Source organism: Camelus ferus, chromosome 16 (assembly GCF_009834535.1).
Source record: "Camelus ferus isolate YT-003-E chromosome 16, BCGSAC_Cfer_1.0, whole genome shotgun sequence".
Classification (NCBI taxonomy): Eukaryota; Metazoa; Chordata; class Mammalia; order Artiodactyla; family Camelidae; genus Camelus; species Camelus ferus.
Window position 1 is genome coordinate 32169633 of NC_045711.1, and position 20368 is coordinate 32190000.

A 20368-nucleotide genomic window follows, 5' to 3' on the forward strand; every position below is an offset into this window, starting at 1 on the left:
CACAGAGGTGAAATGCCAGTCTCATCATCTTATCAAGAGTACCTACTATCAACATGATTTATCATTGCTGATGTTAACCTTCATCCTCTGGTTGAGGCAGTGTCTGTCAGGTTATTCGACTGTAAAATTATTCCTCCCATCCATCCTGTGCTTTGGGAGAAAGTCACTACACATGGCCCACACTTAGGGCGGAGGGGTTATGCTCCACCTCAAGGGAGCAGTTATCTACATACATTATTTGGGATGTTTCTGCACAGGCGATTTGTCTATTCTTCATTTATTTATTCAGTCATTTACATCAGGATGGACTCATGGATATATTTTTTATACTTTGGGTTGTATTTCAATTACTACCTTATTTTGTTGCTCAACATTTTGCTTTTTAAAAATTCTTTGCTTTTAACAGATAATAAATGCCTATGTACAAAAGGTTATAACTGGAAAAGTCTCTTTTCCAGAGACAGAGATTAATGCCATTTTAAAAAATCCTGCCAGACATACGCTATGCAGGTTTAATAAGTATCACATGGGTTTTCTAATAGTGCCTTAGACTTAATATAGGTAAAATGATTAGGTAGCACTCTGAAAGTACTCTTTAACTGCATGGTCCTGCTCTTTTACATACATTCTCTGCTCTGCATATAATCCTATTTTTCCCATTCTCCATTTGCTAAAAAATTTCCCCATTCTCTATTTGCTTAAAATGGAATGTTTACATTTAATAAGTATATTTAGTTCAGCTGTATCCAAGCTTGTTCTCATACATACTGCATCAATTTTCTCTCAAATTCATGATTATTTTTGGAGAATGATATGCTGTCATTTACAAATACTGGTGCACACAAATATACTTTGTCTTCAGAAACTAGCAGACTTAGTTACCAAGGACTATGTTTATTCATATCTGATCATTGGAAGTACTTTTCTATTAGATCTGGGGGTTTTTTTTCATCAGGTAAGTGTTACTCATCAGAATTCTTTGGGGAGGTTGTTAATTGCAGTCATATGATCCCTTTCTCACTCCCTTCCATACTATAGATCAAATAATAGAAAGTTTTATAAGTTTCAGTCAGGTTACTTCCCCTCTTAATTTCTTTTCATGAATCACGGTGTTAAAACTGACAAATCCCTTTTTGCTCTCTTGCATTCTCAGCTTTTAGTGCAATAGTAAAGAACCACGTGGTCCCCTCAAAAGCAATGTGAAGTTGTTTTTATCAAGTGTGTTGAATTAGAATTTCTAGAGTGAGCTCGTCTGTGTATAAAATTGTAAAATTAGTTAAGCGTTTTATAATAATGGAAGCTAGCAGAGAGAGCTCTGAGTGTTAGGACACAATATGTTCTTAGAGCCAGGGTTAGGCCACGGTTTGTGTGCAGCTACCCTCTTAATAAAACTAGAGTTAATTTAAATAAGGTAAACTGCACCTTGGATTTAACAGTGAGATCTAAACAAAGAGTGACATTTTTCTTCTTTTTTTCCTTTTTTTCTTTTTTCTTCCCCCTACCCCCTCTTTTTTTGTAAGGTGCAACCAACGTGGTACTAGAGGAGGAGGGATTCACAAGAATTGAAAATTGATGGGGAAGAGAAAGGGAAACTAACATTTTTGAGTACCTTCTGTGGGCCAGGTGTTCACCTAGGTGTTTTACAAGCCTTTAATCCTCTCAGCAACTTTCTAAGGAATGTATTGGCGATGAATTAAACATTCAGATAGAGGGATTCCCCCCATTAAAACACTGGTTTGCCACCGTTACTTTTATTTGCTCTCTCTAGCAACCAAAATCTTGGCTATGATAGTCAGTTTAGGAGCATCCAGCCCAGGTAAATACCCAAAATAATATCTAGTGGTATTGTTTAACTTGGAATTTTGTGAGATTGAAAAAAAAAAAAAAAGCCACTGGGCTTCTGAAATAGCCAAGAATAATTTGTGGTATCATAACATTGATTTCAGAATCACAGCTCATCCTTACGACTTGACATTTTTAACTTCTCAAATAGTATAAATCCTTTGAGATGTTTAGCCCTCTGGCTTTTATATACATATATGTCCACTTGAGGGGAGTTTAATTCTGTTTTTGATAGTTGAATTTTTCTTTTCTGTTTTTTCCTACTATTTCACAAAAAAATCTCCAGACTTACAGACGGCTGAAAGAATTATACAGTAAACACCCATAAGCCCATCATCTGGATTCTACAGTTTATTATATATTTGTAACTATAAATAGTTTATTGTGTTTATTTTGTCATATACCCTTTTGGTGATTTTGTTTTATAATGCTTTATTTTGCTTCTTTGAAGGAAGTTTATTTTTGGAATAAACTTTTCTAAGAGGAGATAGTTTTTAAAATCTGATAGGTTATTTCTTTCTGTATAGTTTTGAAATATTCCTGCAACGTATAGGACATATATGTTTATGCATATTTATTGTAGATCCATTATAACCTAAATTGATTATTTCTTCTTTCATCTTTAATATGTATGTTTTTTCTCTCCCTGACTTTTTTGGTCTGTTTTTCTATGGCTCTGAGTACCATAGTTTTAGAACTGAAAACAAGCACATATAGGCTGATAAATAACGTGTGTGCTTGATAGAGTGGTTAACAAGAGAGAATATTTGAAACTGGAACCTTTATAGAAAATCAGAGACCTGTGGTCATTCTACCTGTGTTTTTCATCTAACTTAGGTCATCTAATAATTAGGTTAAAAAAAGAATGTTGTTCAATTCCAGTAAATGACACTAGGGAAATTGAGAGGGATGTAAGAGTTTGGTTGGGAAAAGCTGGCAGTTGAAGATCAGGGTGGAGCTATGTCTGAAAGTAAGAAATAACATGGCTCTAAGAAAAGCAGATAATTGGTACTTATAATTTCTTTTTCTACGTATAAATATCTTTTAAAAAGAGTGACTGAGATGAGATACTTCCATTGATAGGTTTAGTGTACTTAGCAAGAGTAAATGCAGCCAGGGCACACAGGAACTGCAAGCAGTGCGTACAGATAGGTGAGAGGAAATGATGTAAAAAAGGATCCTGGGATGACATGGATGATGAGAAAGACAGAAAATACAACAATTGGAATTCCTCTCTTTGAAATTGTTGCCCTATAGCTGACTTAGATGATCATATAATCATTGGCTTCGAACTCTTAAAGGGATTAGGAATAGAGATGGTGAGAGAGAGTGAGGAATCAACTCCAACCACCTCAAGTGTAATCACTTTACCAGAAAGATCAGTATTTTTCAGTGATGACTTTACAAGGTTTTTCTAATCCTAGCAAACATTCTAGAAACCTGCAATTTAAGAAATATTGATGAAAATGAAAGTAGAGAACATTTAAACAAAGGAAATTTTAAAACCCCGAAAGATGTCTAATGAGTGCATGTCATTGGCATTAAACATGTTTCTTCTTGTTCACAAACACTGTGCTCTAGTTGGTAAATTTATTTTTCATAATACAGCTTAGCAATTCTGAAACTAATTTACTGTGTATAATAGGAGTGACTAAATAAATAGATATATTGTAGATAATGAAAGCAGAACTTCTGTCAGACAGACAAGTTAGAGAATCAACAGAGGAATGCTTGAATGAACCACACAGGTACCACCCTCCCCCGACAGAGAGATGCAGAAATAATATTGATGTGTATATACATGGGTTAGCATCCATGCGTACATTTCCTAGTTTTGTTGATGGAGAGAGTGTAGAAGCAGTGACACCCCTGTTGTAACAAGTACACATAGTGCCCAGATCATAACTTCTAAACATCATTCTCTGATAGGTATCATATCATGATTTAAAAAAAAAAAGAATCAAAGCTCCTTGAGAGGTGGTGGATTGTAGGGCTGGGGCAGGGAAAATACAAGGTGAGTCTGGAGCATCTCGTAGTGCTGGTAAGTAAGAAAATACTGAATCAATGAATGAATGATGTTTAAAGGATACAGGTCTAACCTGGAAAAGCTCTCAATGGCCAAAGCTGGAACAGTTTGAGCAACAAAATAAAAAATGATAGTAATGGACATAACCCAAAGAATATCATTAATATCCAGGAGTCCCTGTGGTCTGCACCAGACTGTAGTATATATTACTCTGCCCAAGTTGAAAGAAGATGAGAGCCCTTAGGGATTGAGTGAGCAGAAACTTACGGGACTACAGAGAGAAATGTTTCCAAATGCGCCTCTGTTTTCTCTTTTTACAGTGGAGGCCTTAGGGTCAAGTAGCTTGCAGGCTCACATAGCTAATTCAAGTCAGATCTGCACTAGGTCATGCGTCTCTAGGTTTCTGTCACTGTCCCACACTGCCCAGTCTGTGGGTCTGTATCAACTTACAGTTTTTCTCGTATGGCAGAGGATATGACAGTAATCTCATCAATCTCAGCTTTAAGAGGTAGACTAATTTTTCTTTCTTTCCTTTTTCTTTTAAAAGAAATTAGAGCCTGTAATTAGCATGTATTTTTTAGAAGTGAAGGTAAACAAATTGAGTTTTCTAAACATCGGAATTTTATTGATAATCTTGACCCTTATTTCATAGTTCTAATGCTTTTAACAAATTTAACTTTAATAACTTCTATTAAAACTCTTAAGTGGCATTTGTAATACTTTTATATTTGGTATATATGGAAACAAAATGTTTTATTTTATTGTAGAAGAAATTTTGGAATCCATAAGAGCAAAAAAGGGAGACATTGATATTGTTAGAAGCCCAGAAGAAATAGAAAAGGACAAGAATGAGACTGAAATTAACTCCAAAGACACTGAGAAAAGCAGAGAGGAGTTTGAAGACCAGTCCCTTGAAAAAGACAATGATGACAAAACAGCAGATGACGATCCTGAGCAAGGAAAATCTGAGGGTAAAAGCATTACTTGGTTAAAAAGAAATATTTCATCAGTGTTATGAAATCTCCAGTTTTGCTTGCAAAATGAAAATGAATCTTTTTTATTATAAACAGCTATTTAATTTTACATTTCCTCCTTATAGCATGCTTAATCATCGTAATGAGTTTTGTATTTTGGTGGATTTGCTATAATGTTATACCCCTATCTCTGTTTATCCTTCCTAACAAGGTGCCATTTCCCTGTGAGATTTGTTGGTGAAAAAAATACTATTTTTATTGGTATGTGATAAAATATGTTCATTTTAAAATTAACTTTTTAAACATTCTTGATATATTAAATATTCTTAAATGCCCTTTAGATTACGTATTGCAGAACTATCCCAGAATCTAATTGCTTCAAAATGGCCATCAAGTAAAAGGTTTTTTGATGATCATTCATTTTTCGTAGTTGACTAAATGTGGCCACTTGTCCTAAAGCAGTTTTAAAGGATATCTTTAAAGTTTTGTTGTGCATTTTACTGTAGAGCCAACAGAAGTTGGGGATAAAGGTAACTCTGTGTCAGCAAATCTTGGCGACAACACAACAAATGCTTCTTCAGAAGAGACTAGTCCCTCTGAAGGGAGGAGTCCTGTGGGGTGTCTCTCAGAAACCCATGATAGCAGCAACATGGCAGAGAAGAAGGTGGCATCTGAGCTCCCCCAGGATGTGCCAGGTACAGAGGGCAGTGTATCAATGCCTCTGTAATGGGGGGGAAATCCTTCCCTTTTGAGTAAAAGCTGAATGTCACCTAAAACTTTAAAGTATGTTTTTCATTCATGCTGCTTGCTTACATAAGTGCCATCCCTTATTGCTAAATTGTCACCTAACATTTGGAGTTTGACAAATGTTCTTGCATTTAGTGCTTGAAACTCATCATAATATTCATGCTTTAAAAAATTCATTTATCTGTTTTTGTCTAATAGACTCATTTTTATATTTTAATCATCAAAACATAGTGGCAGATATTTTGGTTTTAAGTACTTACATACTAATGGCTCAACGTTGAATGATCTGACCATTCCAGTTCTATATTTACTAACAGATTAATTTTATGTTTGCATGTATGTGGTCATGTAAGTTTTTTTAAACAACGTTTTAAACCATAATGTTACGATAGTAAACCATTGTCATAAAACATTTTTTGTAAGATATATTTTGACATGGAAATGTAAGTTAACCAGTAATAAATATTTTAAGCTTTTTAAAATTAAAATTATATTCTAAATAAGTTACATCACACCAAGAATGTCATGTCTTTCCTTTTGCCATTTTTAAAAATGAAAAAAATTTATTACAGGGTATTATATGTATTTTTTGAAAAACAAATTAGAAAATTTAGATGAGCAAAACAAGAAAATAAACACTGCTGATCTCATCAAAAATCAGGAATTATAGTTAATACTTTGATGGGAATCCTTAAAGAATTTGTCTATGTATTTTAAGAATACTATGTAATTCTTTGCCTTTATTTTTTTTGTCCTCTTTATTTTGGTCATTCTGATAGGAACTTAGTGATATCTTATTGTGATTTGAACTTGCAGTTCCCTGGTGACTAAGGATGTTGAGCACCTTTTTGTGTATGTGTGTGTATGTCGTATTTTGTGTGTCTGTGTGTGTGTGTGTGTGTGTATGTATATGAATGTATGTGTCATTTGGATATCTTCTTTTCTGAAGTGCCTGTCACTTCTTTTATTCCTATTAAGTGGTCTCTTTTTTTATTTATGGTTGTGTCACTGGTCAGGGTCGGTCCAGTCCCTCTACTCCATCTTGACTGAAAGCAGAAGTTTCTATGTTGATTTTTTTAAAACTTTTAGCCCAGTCTCATGTTCCTGGAATAAACACAACTTGGTTGTAATATATTTTTGTTCTTAAGTATTGTTGTATTCGATTTTCTAATATTTTGTTTAGGATTTTTGCATCAGCTTTCATGAATGAGATTGGCTTATAGGTTCCTTCCCTGATAGTGTCTGTGTCAGGACTTGGTGCCTAGACTGTGCTGGCCTCATAAAATGAGCTGGTACAAACTCCCACTTTTCCTTTTATCTGTAAGAGTTTCTGTGGGTTGGCATTTATTCTTTAAATGTTTGCTAAAGTCATCTGGTCCTGGAGTTTTTGTTGTGGGACAATTATTAACTGTAGATATCATTTCTTTGGTAGATTGTGGGTTATTCATATTTTCTGTTGTTTTCTTGTGTCAATTTTAGTAAGTTTTCATTTTTCTAGGAATCTACCCACTTCATCTAAATTTTAAATTTCATTGGCATTGTAACATCCTGTCCTTTTAATGTCTACAGGATCTGTAGTGATGTTATCTTTTTTATCCAGAAATTGGTTCTCTGTTTTCTTTTTTAATCATTTCACAAGACCTAACAAATTTTATTAGTCTTGAAAGAAAAATAACTTTTGGCTTTGTTGATCCTCTCTATTAGTATGCTTTTTCTAGTTGTAAAAAAATCTTTATTACATTCCTTTCCTTTTCATTTTTGTGAATTTTTCTTCTTCACTTTTTTCCCCCTAAACCACTCTATTAAGGTATAATTGACATACAAAAAGCTGTACATATTTAATGTATACAACTTGATGAGTTTTGAGAGAAATACACACTGTGGATCCATTGCCACAATCTATGGCATAAATGTATCCACTACCTCCAGTAATTTCTCATACCCTCTTTATTATTTTTTCTCCTAGCTTCTTAAGATGGATGCTTTAATGATTTTTAGTTTTTATTTTTTCTATGTCTGTTGTCAAGGTTATAAGTTTCCCTCTAGGTACTGCTGTAGCTGCATCCCATAAATTTTCATATATAATTTTGTCTTTGTCATTCAGTTTAGAATATTTCCCAATTTCCTTTATGATGTGTTTTTTAAAAATACCCATCACTTATTTAGCAATGTATTGCTTAATACCCAAACATTTGGAGATTTTTGAGTTATCTTTTTGTTACTGATTTCTAGTTCAACCCAGTGTAGTCAGAGAACAATCTATATATGGTTTATGTCCCTTAAGATTTGTTGAGGCTTGTTTTGTGGTCCAACATTTGGTTTACACTGATTAACTATCTCACATACACTTGAAGAGGATATATATTTTCAGTTTTTGGGTGCAGTATGGGACAATTAGGTCAAGGTTTTTAATTGTGTTTTTCAAATCCTTGTTATTTTTCTTCCCTCCCTGCAAGATACTTTTATGTTATTTCTAACTATTTACTGTGAGATTGCCTTTTTCTCTTTTGAATATTTTTAGTTTATGCATTATGTAGTTTGAAGCTGTGTTGTTAGCTACACATAATTTTTATATTTTTTGAACTGACTTTATCATTGTGTAATGTCCTTTATCTGTAATAATATTCCTAAACTGTAACAGCTCTATTTTGATTAGTATTTGTATTGTGTATCTTTTCTGGAATAGAAAAATCTATAAAAATAACTTGAGAATTTAAAATCTCTTTAGAAATACCTCTACTTTAGAATATCTTTATATAAAATATAGTTTTTGAATTTCAAACTATATTTTTAAAGTCTTACCAGAGAGCACTATCATTTTCTTATGATAGGCAGCATTATGCAGAGAAAAAATTAGAAATCTATAGTTTAAAAATCTGTGGGAGTGAGAACATCAGAAAAATGGGCAGATTTCATGATTTCAAATTGGGTATGATCAGTGATCAGAAAGATTTTATGTGCCTGAGACTGAAGATTAAACTGAAAAGTTAGACCATATTTTGGGAAATGTTGGTAAACATCACTTTATATAGTTAATCTCTGAATACCTGTTTCTCACGTTTCCCCCTGTGTCTACACTCCAGACACTTCATTTCAGTTCATGAAAATAATTGTGCTGCCAAAAATGACTTCTTATAGCAAGTGTGCTGTTTATTACTCAATATAACTTCTTTGTAGTTAACAAAAAGCCCAATTTCAGAATTACACTTTTGTTCTGGATTTTAGATTTGAAGCTTTTTGTTCTAGAATGTTGAGTTTTCAGTTTATAAGGGGAAAGAGGGGGATGTGTCTTTCCAGTATTTTAAGTTCAAATTCAAATTCATATTGAGAATTTGTATTCAGACATATAATACAGACAGCATTTGTTTTATTTAAGTTATACCTTTAGATTTAATACCTGGGATTAAGAAAGTATCAGCAGTAGATAAAACTGGCTTTATTTCCATAACTATTTTTAATTGCTTTATAATGTTTCCATGGATGTATTGCGACTCTAACATCTATAATGTTGAACTGTAAGACATGTTGATTTAACGTATTTCTTAACTTTTTGGGATAAATGATATCTTAAAAGATAGTACTTTGCTTTAGGTTTGAGTTTTATTACAAGGGAAACTCAGTGGATATAAGAGGCTTTTGAATACTAGGTGCTGAACTGATGTATTGCCCACATACTTTTTCCTCATTGAATTGATTGAAAATGGCTTTTGGAGGTTCTGTAGCTAAATATTGCTCTTTTATTTCTTATTCTTTTTAATATGTTTGGTTTTAGCGTCTGGTCTAGAATTTTTGGACTATGAGGACTTGTGGCAGGTGATATCTTCTTTATGGTGTTTTGAAGCAAATGCTTGAGATTTCTTTAATCCTATAGCTTAATGAAGTAAAGAGTTCTAGAACAAAGTCAGCATTTTAAACTGAAATGAAGAAATACACTGTTTTCCACTTAAGACAAGTTAACAGAACTATGTATTATGGGTTATAATAGTCCCCAGCTCATTAACGCCTTGAAAATTTAAATGGATAGATTCTGAACTCAGTTTGCTTTCAGTGGATTAACAGGATTTTTTAGATTAGAACACCTTGGTGAGGGACTGCCTGCCTGCTCTTTTATGAAGTACCATTATCTTCCTAATATCAGAGAGCACTTTCTCTGAAGTATTTTAAGATATCTATAGTCCGAATCTCTTAAATTCCTATCCCAGAATTATTTTCTTAGTTAAAACCATGCTTGGGGTATATTATATGCTAAAAAAAAAAAGGTTTTTTGTGGGCTGGTCTGGAATTGAATCACTTTTTCTTACAGTTCTGTGAGAAAACGCACTCTGAATTCTGAGCTCATAAATGAGGGGACGTCTTTCTATGCTGTTTCATTACTTGAGAAGATGGTTTTTAGACAATTATAGATTAGGAATACTGCGCTTTACAGAACCAGAGCCACAGCTGTGAAAGGAATGATTAGTGAGGAATTTGATGCTATTTGTGTGAGACTTCTTTTCTTCCAAATATATGCGTTTTCCAACATGGGTTAGCTGATTATATTACTGGCTTGCAGCTGTCAGATTTTAAATTTGCCATTTCTGTCTTTCATATAAAATTTTCTTATTATGAGCATGCACAGAAGTTCTTATTTTCAAACATGCACAAAAATTGAAAATAGTATGATGACCCCTCCCCCGTAGATCTAACACTTAGATTTTAAAATCATTGATATTTTATCCTAGTAGCTTCACCTATGCTTTTTTTTTTAAACTCCTTTTTTTGGGAAGGAGGCTCCAAATTTTTTTAAATGTCCCCCTTTGACCATATAGCTTTGTACTATTAGATAAATCATAGTACTTAGTTAATTGCATTCATCACTGGTCATTTCATAGTCCCCCTTAATTTATTCATTCATGTTTGAAATTATCTTTGTTAGTGAAATAAACATCTAGGAACCTATCGCCCAAAGCAAAAAGTTAAGTCCTGCTTTGAAACTAACCTGCGTTAGACCACCTCCTTAGTCCCATCCCCTGCATCCTTCTCTCCTGCCTGCAGTGATTGTCACTCTGAATCCTGTGCTAACATTTTGTTTCCTTTTTATAAGGGAAATCCAGCAGAATTAAGACTGTTGATACTGGAGGTCAAAGTGCTGTGTAACTCACATACTCTTGCTTCATTGAGTTGATCTACATGGTTTGCTAAAAACTGTTTTGGTTGTTTTAAACTTTATAGCAAGTGTGTTGTGTTAAGTATATCGTGTTAAGTGTGACTTTGAGGGGGGTCTTAATTTTTTCACTTTATGTTACTAATGTATGTTGCTGGAGTTCTTTCATATTAACTGCATTATAATATTCCTCTGTGGAACTATACCACAGTTTATTTATCCCCTTTCCTGTTGATGTGAACTTGGGTTGTTTCCTACTGCAGTATTTTAAAGCAAATCCCAGACATCATGTTATAATCAGTACTACATACATCTCTGAAGAATATGGACATTTTCTTACATAATTTAAGTGCCATTATTATTTTAGTAAAATGGACAACAATTCCTTAATGTCATCTACTGTCCAGTCAATTTAAATTTCCTCATTTAAAGATTTTGTTAAACATTTGCTCTGTTTTAAGTAACTCCAAATAGATCCCCATATGACATGACATTTGCTTTTATATTTACTGAGTCTCTTAATCTAGAGCACTCTTCTCTTCCATGACTCTCTTCTCCCCCGCAGCCCCCGAAGCTGTTGATTTGTTGAAGGATCCTAGGATATCCTCCATGGAATATCCCACATCCAGGATTTATCCTTCCTCTTCCTAGTGTTGTTTAATTTGTTCTAAAGGCTTGATTAAATTCATTTTCAAGTATTTTTGGCAAGAATATTTCATAAACTATGTTCTAGGTATTTCCCATCATATTGCATCAAAAGGCTCATGATGTCTATATGTTTTACCTTTACAAATGCTGAGATTGATCAGTGAATTTCAAAATCAGTTATCTATTTGAAAGTTATGTGATTTCTAATTCTATCATTTTTTCAGTATTTTTTAACTGAAATTCTTCTGTAAGGAATTTTCCCTCATTAAGGCTATTTGAATACCTTGAAATATAATTAGAGTAGGAATAAATGCTTAATTATTTTTCTTAAAGTCTGATTTTCAGAGTTAGGAGTTGGTGTCCAGTTATCTTCAGCGATGATTCATGAGTTATGGACTTTTGTGGAAAGGGCATAACTTTCTCATTTTACATGTCTGTCTGAACTCGTGGGTCTTTATATATTCAGTGTGTTTCAGTCAGTTGTTGTTACCATTCATTTTGCTTGTATTGATCATTGGGAGCCCCCTCCTGTTGGCTTTTGAGTCCTTTCGCTGTGCATGACCCCAGTAGTCCTCCTTACGCTTCTTTGCTTTTTGGCAGAGTAAGATGTCTGAGGCTTAGCTTACACACTTCCTACCCCAGACCTTTAAGAAGCCCTGGTCCCTTCTAGTGGCGAATAATATTTAGAGACTACAATCTGGGCCCATGAGTGTTTACTGCTCTTGGGCTCTCACTGCCTCTCAGATTTTTTGGTGGTAGTGTTAGGAAATACGTATTTTAGAACAGAAAAAGACCAATTCATGTTGGCATTTCAAATTCAGAGCAAAGATTGCATACTTAGTTTGTGTTTTTACACTTGTATATCTTTTCCCTTATACCAAAAGCCTTAGTTCCTAACAGCAGTAGCTTAATTGTGTATTTGCTTTATCCCGATACGGATGTCCATTAATAGTAATACTGTAGTATTAATATAATTATCAATATCCTGATTTGCAATAATAATAGTAATGAGGGGAAATGGTTTAAATATCATAGTAATCTCATAATACTAATATTACTCACAGTAAGACTACTAAATGACATTTAGAATTTTTTTTTGCAGCTCTTAATTTGTCTTTATACCGTATTTCCAGTAAGAACGTACAGTCAGAATACTATGCTCCAAATTCACTTGAAATAATCTTTTTCTCTGTGTGGTTAATGCTGACAACTTGATACATAGTTAGCTTGTTTTGTTTCAGTTTGTTTTCAGTTTTTAATGATTGCATTTCTAACTTTAATTTTTTTAAAAAATGGGAAACATTTACATGATTCCAAAGACAAACTGTAACTATATATTCAGATAATCTTTAGCTTTGTCCCTTCCCTCTCTAGGCAACCATTTCTTTCCCTTTCCTTATAGGTAGCCATTTTTTAAATTTTATTTTTGGTTATTCTTCCAATGTTTTTTGATAAATAAAAGCACCATATGTCCATAAGTTCATATTTCTCTTCCCTTCTTTCACAGTTAGCATGCTGTAAGTAGTATCCTGTACCTTTCTTTTTACATTTACTCTTAAGATCATTTCATATGTAGATACAATGATTTCCTCAGTCCTTGTTTGGGTGCATGATATCTCATCGTATGTGCCGTTTTTTTATTCAGCCAGTGCCCTACTGATAGGCATTTCGCTTCTGGCCTTTTGCCTTTCTAAATAATGCTGCAGTGAGTAGCTCTGTAAAAAAGTAATTGTGTATTTTTGCCAGTATGTCTTGGGATAGATTTCTGGACATGGGATTGCTAGGTTAAGACCAAATGCATCTGTAATTTTTCTAGTTACTGTCAGTTCCCTTCTATCCACTTTGCACGATGTTGCACTCCCTCAGCAGTGTGTGGGGGTACCTAACCCGCTGCTTCTCTACCTGAGTGTACTGTGAGAGAGGTTTTTTGCCAGTCTGGTAGCTGGAGGTCGTTTCTCCAAATGATTTTACTTCTCATTTCTGTTAGTTTGAATTAAGTGAGTATATTTCCATGTTTGAAGGCCATTTTCATGTCTTTTGTCACTGTTCATGTCTTTTCCATTTTTCTATCAGGTTGCTGGGTTTTTTCCACAAAAAAATTTTAGGAGCTCATGATACATAACATAGCCTTTGTGATATCAACCACTTTTTAATTTAGGTGATTGATTTAAAAGGTACGTTAAGAGTGGCAAAATGAAATGCACAGAGAGGCTCTAGATTTCTTTCTTTCTTTTTTTTTTTTTAATTGAGTTATAGTCAGTTTACAATGTTGTGTCAATCTAGATTTCTGAACTACAGTGGAAAGACCTTGGCCTTTTCACGGCAGTGTTCATTTTGATATACTTCTAGGAACTGTATACTCTTAGTGATACTGTTATATTGTTCTTGAAATTAACAGCCACTTAGGCATTACCTTCTAGTAAAATTTAGGGGTATAGAATTCAGGCAGAAAACCTTAGAGATAAATAATCCTGTTTAATTCTGTTTCTAATATATGAATACTTTCTAAAAATTGAGAATATAAATGTCAAATTTTGAGAAATTATTTCAACAAAATCACTTCTGCAGTATCTGATACATCATAAGTTTTGTGAGATAGTTATATCACTATTATTTTGGAAGATTGTCTGCTTTGTCCTACAGACTAAGGTGATAAGACTCTGAGTTCATGTTGAGAGATGTAAAAAAGCAATTCGTAGAGTATTGCTTGCAAATTTCTTTTCATACATTGCATTATTCATACATGAGCAGCTTTTCCTTTTAACATCTAGCTTTGTAATGCAATCCTAGAACAAGTAAATGTCTTTTCTGACAATTAGTAATTTTGATGTAATTTCCAATTTAAAAATCAGATATTCTATTTTTCTAGAAGAACCTAACAAGACATGTGACAGCAGTAACACTAGTGCTACCACTACCTCCATCCAGCCTAATCTGGAAAACAGTAACAGCAGCAGTGAACTAAATTCTTCCCAGAGTGAATCTGCTAAGGCAGCTGATGATCCTGAAAATGGAGAAAGAGAGTCTCATACACCTGTCTCTATTCAAGAAGAGATAGGTAAGAATACACTTCATACATTGAAACAGACTTTTTAATTTTTTTTTAATTTTTAATTTTTAAAATAAAAGTTTGATGGGGGTGGGAAGATTTAGATTTTCTTTTTTCTTTTTTCTTTTTTTTTTTTAACACAAGTAGAACTGGCGTTCATTGTTTTTGTTTAAAAAAAAAAATACAAGCACATATGAAAAAACATGTCTTTTCCACACCCCCTCCCCAGAGGTAACCACCGTCATTTGGTGTGTAACATTTTATATCTTTCTCCGTGCAGTTACATTACTGTGTGTTCACAAAAAGTTTTTTTTTTAATATATATATAAACGGGATCATTTTGCATGTATTGTTCTGCATCTTGCTTTTTTCACTCAGTCATACATGTAGGGGATCTTTTCATGTTATCAACTGAATTTATTCTTTTTTTAACTGCTGCATGGTACTCCACAGTATGAATGAACCATAATTCATATACTGTTTATTAATGGACATTTAGGCTGTTCCATTATTACAACTAGTGGTGCTTTTTAACTTTCTCAGCATACATCTTTGTGTACTTACGCAAGTATTTCTGGCAGTATAGAAACAGTAAGTGGAATTGCTGGATCATATGGTAGGTACATTTTTAAAATAGTGATGACCACTGTTTAATTGTACATTAAAAGGGATTTATGCCAATAATTTATATACATATGTATTTCTTCATATTCTTACCTGTATTTGACATCACCTGTCTCTTACATTTTTGCTGATGGTGAAAAGTACTTCATTTAAAAATCTGCATATTCTTGCTTACTAATGTGGCTTAGTTTCTTTTCATGTTTTTGTTAAACTTTCTGTGAATTGCTTGTTCGTACTTTTGCTCGTTTTTTCCTGTTGAGTTTTGATATTTTTCCCTAATGAGTTTTAGGAATGCTTTATTTATTGTAAGTATTAATCTTTGATTTCACATATATACGTATATAGTAATCGCTTGTTTTTTAACTCTTATTTTATACATAATTTTTAATATTTTTTATGCAGTTAAATTTATCAATCTTTTTCTTTAGGATTTCTCTGGATTTTATGTCTTACTAAGGAAGACCATCCCTCTCCCAAGAATATACCTGTATTTTACAGTAATTTTACATAATACTTCTATAACTCTGTTTTAATACTTCTGGTGTATAATTTTGTATATAGTATGAGATTGATCTGTTTTAATTAGGACCTTTTCTATTGCAAGTGACCAAATCAGCTTAAACTAGCTTGAGTAAAAAGGGAGTTCAATTAGCTCATATAATTGGGAAGTCCAAGCTATCATCAGGCGTAACTGGACCCCCAGGTATCAAAACTCTTTCCGTTTTCCTCTTTCTGTCTCACCTTTTGGATCTGCATATATTTATGTGTTAACCTCATTCTCTCCTAATACAGACAGGCTTTTTCCAAGTGGCAGGGAAGATGGCACCAGCGGTTTGTATTCATATGTTTCCAAGGTCTCTGACCCAAAGGCAAGGCCCCTACTCCTGCTTCAAATCAAAAGTCCTTGAGGAAGGAATTTGAGTGGCCTATCTTGGACATATTATTCCCACTCCTGTGGCCAGGGCAGGCAAGGTATTATGACTGATGGCTCCATCAAAAATACAGGATTGGAGTGGGGTCGGAATGGTTTTCCAAAGAAAGAGAGATGCTGGTAAAGATAGGAAACAGTAAACATCCACAGTTCCACCCTAGGTCAGCACAGACATATGTATTCAAATTCAAAAATGGCTTCTGCCAAACATAATGCAAAGATCTGAAGCACAACTGAAAAAGTTTTCAAAAACTTCTCTCCCAGAAGTACATCTGATTATTTTAATTGTTTTTAGGATTTCTGTGTGTTCTGTATTATTTTTGATTACATCTGGATGTGGCTTGGCTCGATCTCATAATTTATGAGCCAAATTATGAATTTAACTACCTGTAACTCTCATTATTCTGATGGTGGACGATGTTCTTTGATAAATCTGGCTTCCATTGGTTTTCTGGGATGATGGAAGTGAGGCACTTATGGGAAGATCCCCCTTCTGGAGGCCATTCTGCTTCAACAGCCTAGATCCAGCTGCCTTCTGTCAGGGATGGGCTGCTGGGAATTGCTGTAGGTTTGAATAATTATACTTTCCAGTTTGACAGGTTTGGAGTTTTTCTGGCAGTAACACCCCCTTATAGATTGCCTAGATAATCTAGGTAGTACCTAATGCCCAGAAACTTGGCTCAGGACACCTGAAGGTAAACCCCCTCTATTTGCCCAGTTTGTCTGCTTAGCAGACTAATAGCCCTGGCCCTCAAGTGAACAAAGTCTGGCTGGGCCCCTGCCTCCTGATAACATTAAACAGTGAGCTACAGAGGTTGGAGTAAAAGCTGCTCTGTACTCTGCCTCCAGGCTGTACCACAGTGATTCGCTGCTTTGTAACTGAGGAATATGGCCTTTGGGCAGGATGCGTGTGTAATGACCTCCACCTCAACCTTGTTCCCTTTCTCGACTTCTTTTGGTCTTACCCCCAGGGATGAATTTTCTGCTCCTTTCCCTTCTTTGCACCAAATTTAGCGAAATTGCAAAGGACTGACTCTCATCAGTGTTGGATTGTTGGTTTTAAATTGAGGGGCTTCTTTTTAAAAAAAATGCAGCGCCATTCCCTTTCTGCTTTTAGGAAGTCTGACCTAGACCAAACGATATCGAAAACGTCTTTATTGTAGGATTTCAAAAGTGGTCCCAACAAGTAGCCACTGTATTTCAACATGTTGGCATCAAACTCCAGCACGGGTAGAATCATGGTATGAGACCCAGGAGAAAATTGTTGATAATCTAACCAACTGCTTTGCTACCACACATCGATCGAAGGTTACTGGCTTTCCAGCCTGGATGGCAAAATACCCAGGACTCCTGCTCCATCTTGGTGTAGTCAGTGCCGTATTTTGAGGCCAAAATCTTAAAATACTCTACTGGGTTATTTAGAATTTGTCAGTTGCAAGGGACAGAAATCTACCAGACTTGCTTAAAAAGGGAATTTTGTTGGCTCCTAAAATTGAAAAGTCCAGAGGCAATGACAGCATTGGGTGTGTTACTGGATCCTGGGAGCCAAAAGAGGAGGTCATGGGTCTTCCTCTCAGATGCTTCCCTGCTCTGGGATGGGCTTATTGTATTGCTGAGAACTTTCTCCATGTTGTGGGGTCAACGTAGCCAAACTTAATTTATACCCTCTTTGCTCACTAATACAAAAAGCACGACTGTTTCTCCAGCTCCAGACTTTAAAAATTGAAATAGGATGCTGATTGGCTTGGACCACATAGCCAGTCCTGGAAAAATCACTGTGGGCAAGATTCTTGATTTGCAGCCCTAGCAGAGTCACATGATTGAGGTGGGGGGAAAGTATCTCCCCAGAGTAAAGAAGGGGTGTTGAACACATAAAGTTAATAGATGTTTCCTGTATTGTCTTAACTTTTATATTTTTCAAAATTGGTAGCCATTTTCCACAGCTTAATTGTTTCCTCTACTCAAAATGTCATTTTTATAATATGTAACAGTAAATTTTCTGTTTGGTTTTTCCTTTGCCAGTGCCACACTTAGTTTTTAAAAGCTTTACATTAAAAAAAAATGAGATCCTGTTCAACTATCTGGCCAATGGAAATTGGACAGAGATGCAGTAGTTTTAGAATGTATAGAAGTTTTCAGCTGAAGTGAGATTCATGAGAAAACAGAAATTGCTTCTTGGCAGTGAAATCCACCACTTTTAAAAATTGAAATCCTGTGAAAATGTGAGAGACCTTTATTACGTTAGAAACAAAACTAATGCAGTTGATTTTCATATGTACAGTTACTTGCACACACAGATAATTAGTTTCCTTAAGAGAAAATTCACTTGGCATTTATGTTTATAAGCTTTAAACTATTAGGTGTTTAAATAAAATTTCAATAGAAATCTTTCTAAAATTAATTATATCCTTTACTTTTAATACAGAAATCCATATGAATATATAAGGCAACATTTTATTAGTGTGCTTTTTGAGTTATTATGTCTGTTACTTGTAAATTTGTAGCAACCCTTTCTCTTTTTTGGTAGATGAACTTTGAAACAGGTAACCTGGCATGTTTGAATTTTCTGTAAAATAATAAATGATTCACAGTAAAATTCTATATGCTTTCTTCTGAGTAAAACCTTTAAGAATTAATACTTTTCTTGGCTGTTCAAGGACTTTTTCTGCTTATTTTCTGAATCTTAGATGTCCACCACATAGTAGTTCTGGATGAGTAGCATGTTATTACTATATATAGTTTACCTACTGTTAGCAGTTACTTTTGACTTTTTATTTGATAACAGGTGATTTCAAATCAGAGAAGTCTAATGGGGAAATAAGTGAGTCTCCTGGAGGTGGAAGAGGAGCATCTGGTTCAACTCGAATCATCACCCGGTTACGGAATCCAGACAGCAAACTTAGTCAGCTGAAGAGCCAACAGGTGGCAGCCGCAGCCCATGAAGCAAATAAATTATTTAAGGAGGGCAAAGAGGTGTGTTCTTTCTGTTTGAAACAAAATTCTCTGGAATGTAAAATAATTTTATTTATTGTAACTTAAAAATCAGGGCAGGAAGTTTGTAGATAACTTTTGAACTGTATTTTCTTGACTTCCAAGAGCGTGGTGGGTAACAAGATTAAAAGTGTTAAGTTCGTATCATGATAAGTATGGTCAGTGGGGAGGGTGTAGCTCAGTGGTAGAGCACATGCTTAGCACACATGAGGTCCTGGGTTCAGTTCTCAGCACCTCCGTTAAAATAAATAAGTAAATAAACCTAATTACCTCCTCCCCAAAACAATCAAATGAGTATAGTTGTCAACCCACATTTCAGTCCATGCATAGAAATGCTGTTAAGTGGGTGGTATATTTCCTTACCCCATGGTTAATTTTATTGTATGTAATTCTTAAGAGCTAGAGGCCTTTTTTTTTTTTTCCAAGATATGGGAAGGAGTGGGCTCTTTGTAGGCTTTATTAAGGACTTCATGCTCAGTGTTAGCTATGATCATTTTCGGTGAGCCTGCAGGTAAAGGATGGGGCTGCCCTTTGATGGCAGTTACAGTGTGTAGGACAGCACAGCACCTCAGCTCGGATTATGAACAAAAGACTGAACGTTCTGTAACCCAGTCAGCCGTAGTGATAGAATAATGGTCACAATTGTGTCTCTCAGATTTGAGAATTATTTGCAGGGTAGATATGCAGTATATAGTGTCTTTACCATCATGGACTCAGCTTTCAGGCAGCAGCTTTCAAGCTTCTTTTTCACCCTGACCCTCAGTTGGACACTTTTCAGAGCAACCCAGTACACACATTCAAAAGTTTCCTGAAATAGTATTTTACCTTACTATGTAGGAAGCACTCTGGTATTTTCTTTTCTACTCTAGTCTATTGTATTATATTTCATTTTTTAAAAAGCTGAATAAGGCCCACTATGGACTTCACAGTCCACTAAAGGGTTGGAATCAGCTGTTTGAAACACTATTTCAGTGTATCCATGGGCTCTCATCTTAAGCTGGAAAGATAAAAGGAGCAGAAGAAAAGGTATTTTTAGGAATATATTTTTGGGGGAATAGTACATGTAATGCCCTCTTTTGTCCCTAACTCGTATATATTATAAGCTAAAAATAATGATTGGCAAGCGATTTACATATTACACATTTAGTTTATGTGTATATTTGAGATACATGAAAGTACTTAATAATGTCTGATGTATAATAGACACTTTATTAGATTAGTTTTCTTTCTTTTTGCAGGCGTATCTTGGTTGTTTAATTATAAACAGTTCGCTTTAGCTTTTAAACTTCAAAAGTTTAGTCGTAAGATGTATCTTCACTTATTTCGAATGATAAATTATGATATTAAAAGATAGTTGATCAAATGTACATATTTGATATGAATAATGGAATAT

The 20368-nt window shown here is 34.5% G+C and overlaps 1 protein-coding gene across 12 annotated transcripts in view; it reads left to right on the top strand.

Moving 5' to 3' along the window:
• BPTF (bromodomain PHD finger transcription factor) overlaps nucleotides 1-20368 on the top strand; it is a 129143-nt gene that overhangs the window by 41437 nt on the left and 67338 nt on the right. For 8 of the 12 annotated variants that reach the window (XM_032457050.1, XM_032457056.1, XM_032457061.1 and 5 more), the window contains exons 4-7: nucleotides 4636-4839; nucleotides 5349-5537; nucleotides 14250-14438; nucleotides 18770-18957. In XM_032457050.1, coding sequence (XP_032312941.1) covers nucleotides 4636-4839; nucleotides 5349-5537; nucleotides 14250-14438; nucleotides 18770-18957 — 770 coding nt within the window. The remainder of the gene's footprint in view (nucleotides 1-4635; nucleotides 4840-5348; nucleotides 5538-14249; nucleotides 14439-18769; nucleotides 18958-20368) is intronic. The other 4 variants (XM_032457051.1, XM_032457057.1, XM_032457058.1 and 1 more) reach the window with 4 other exon arrangements.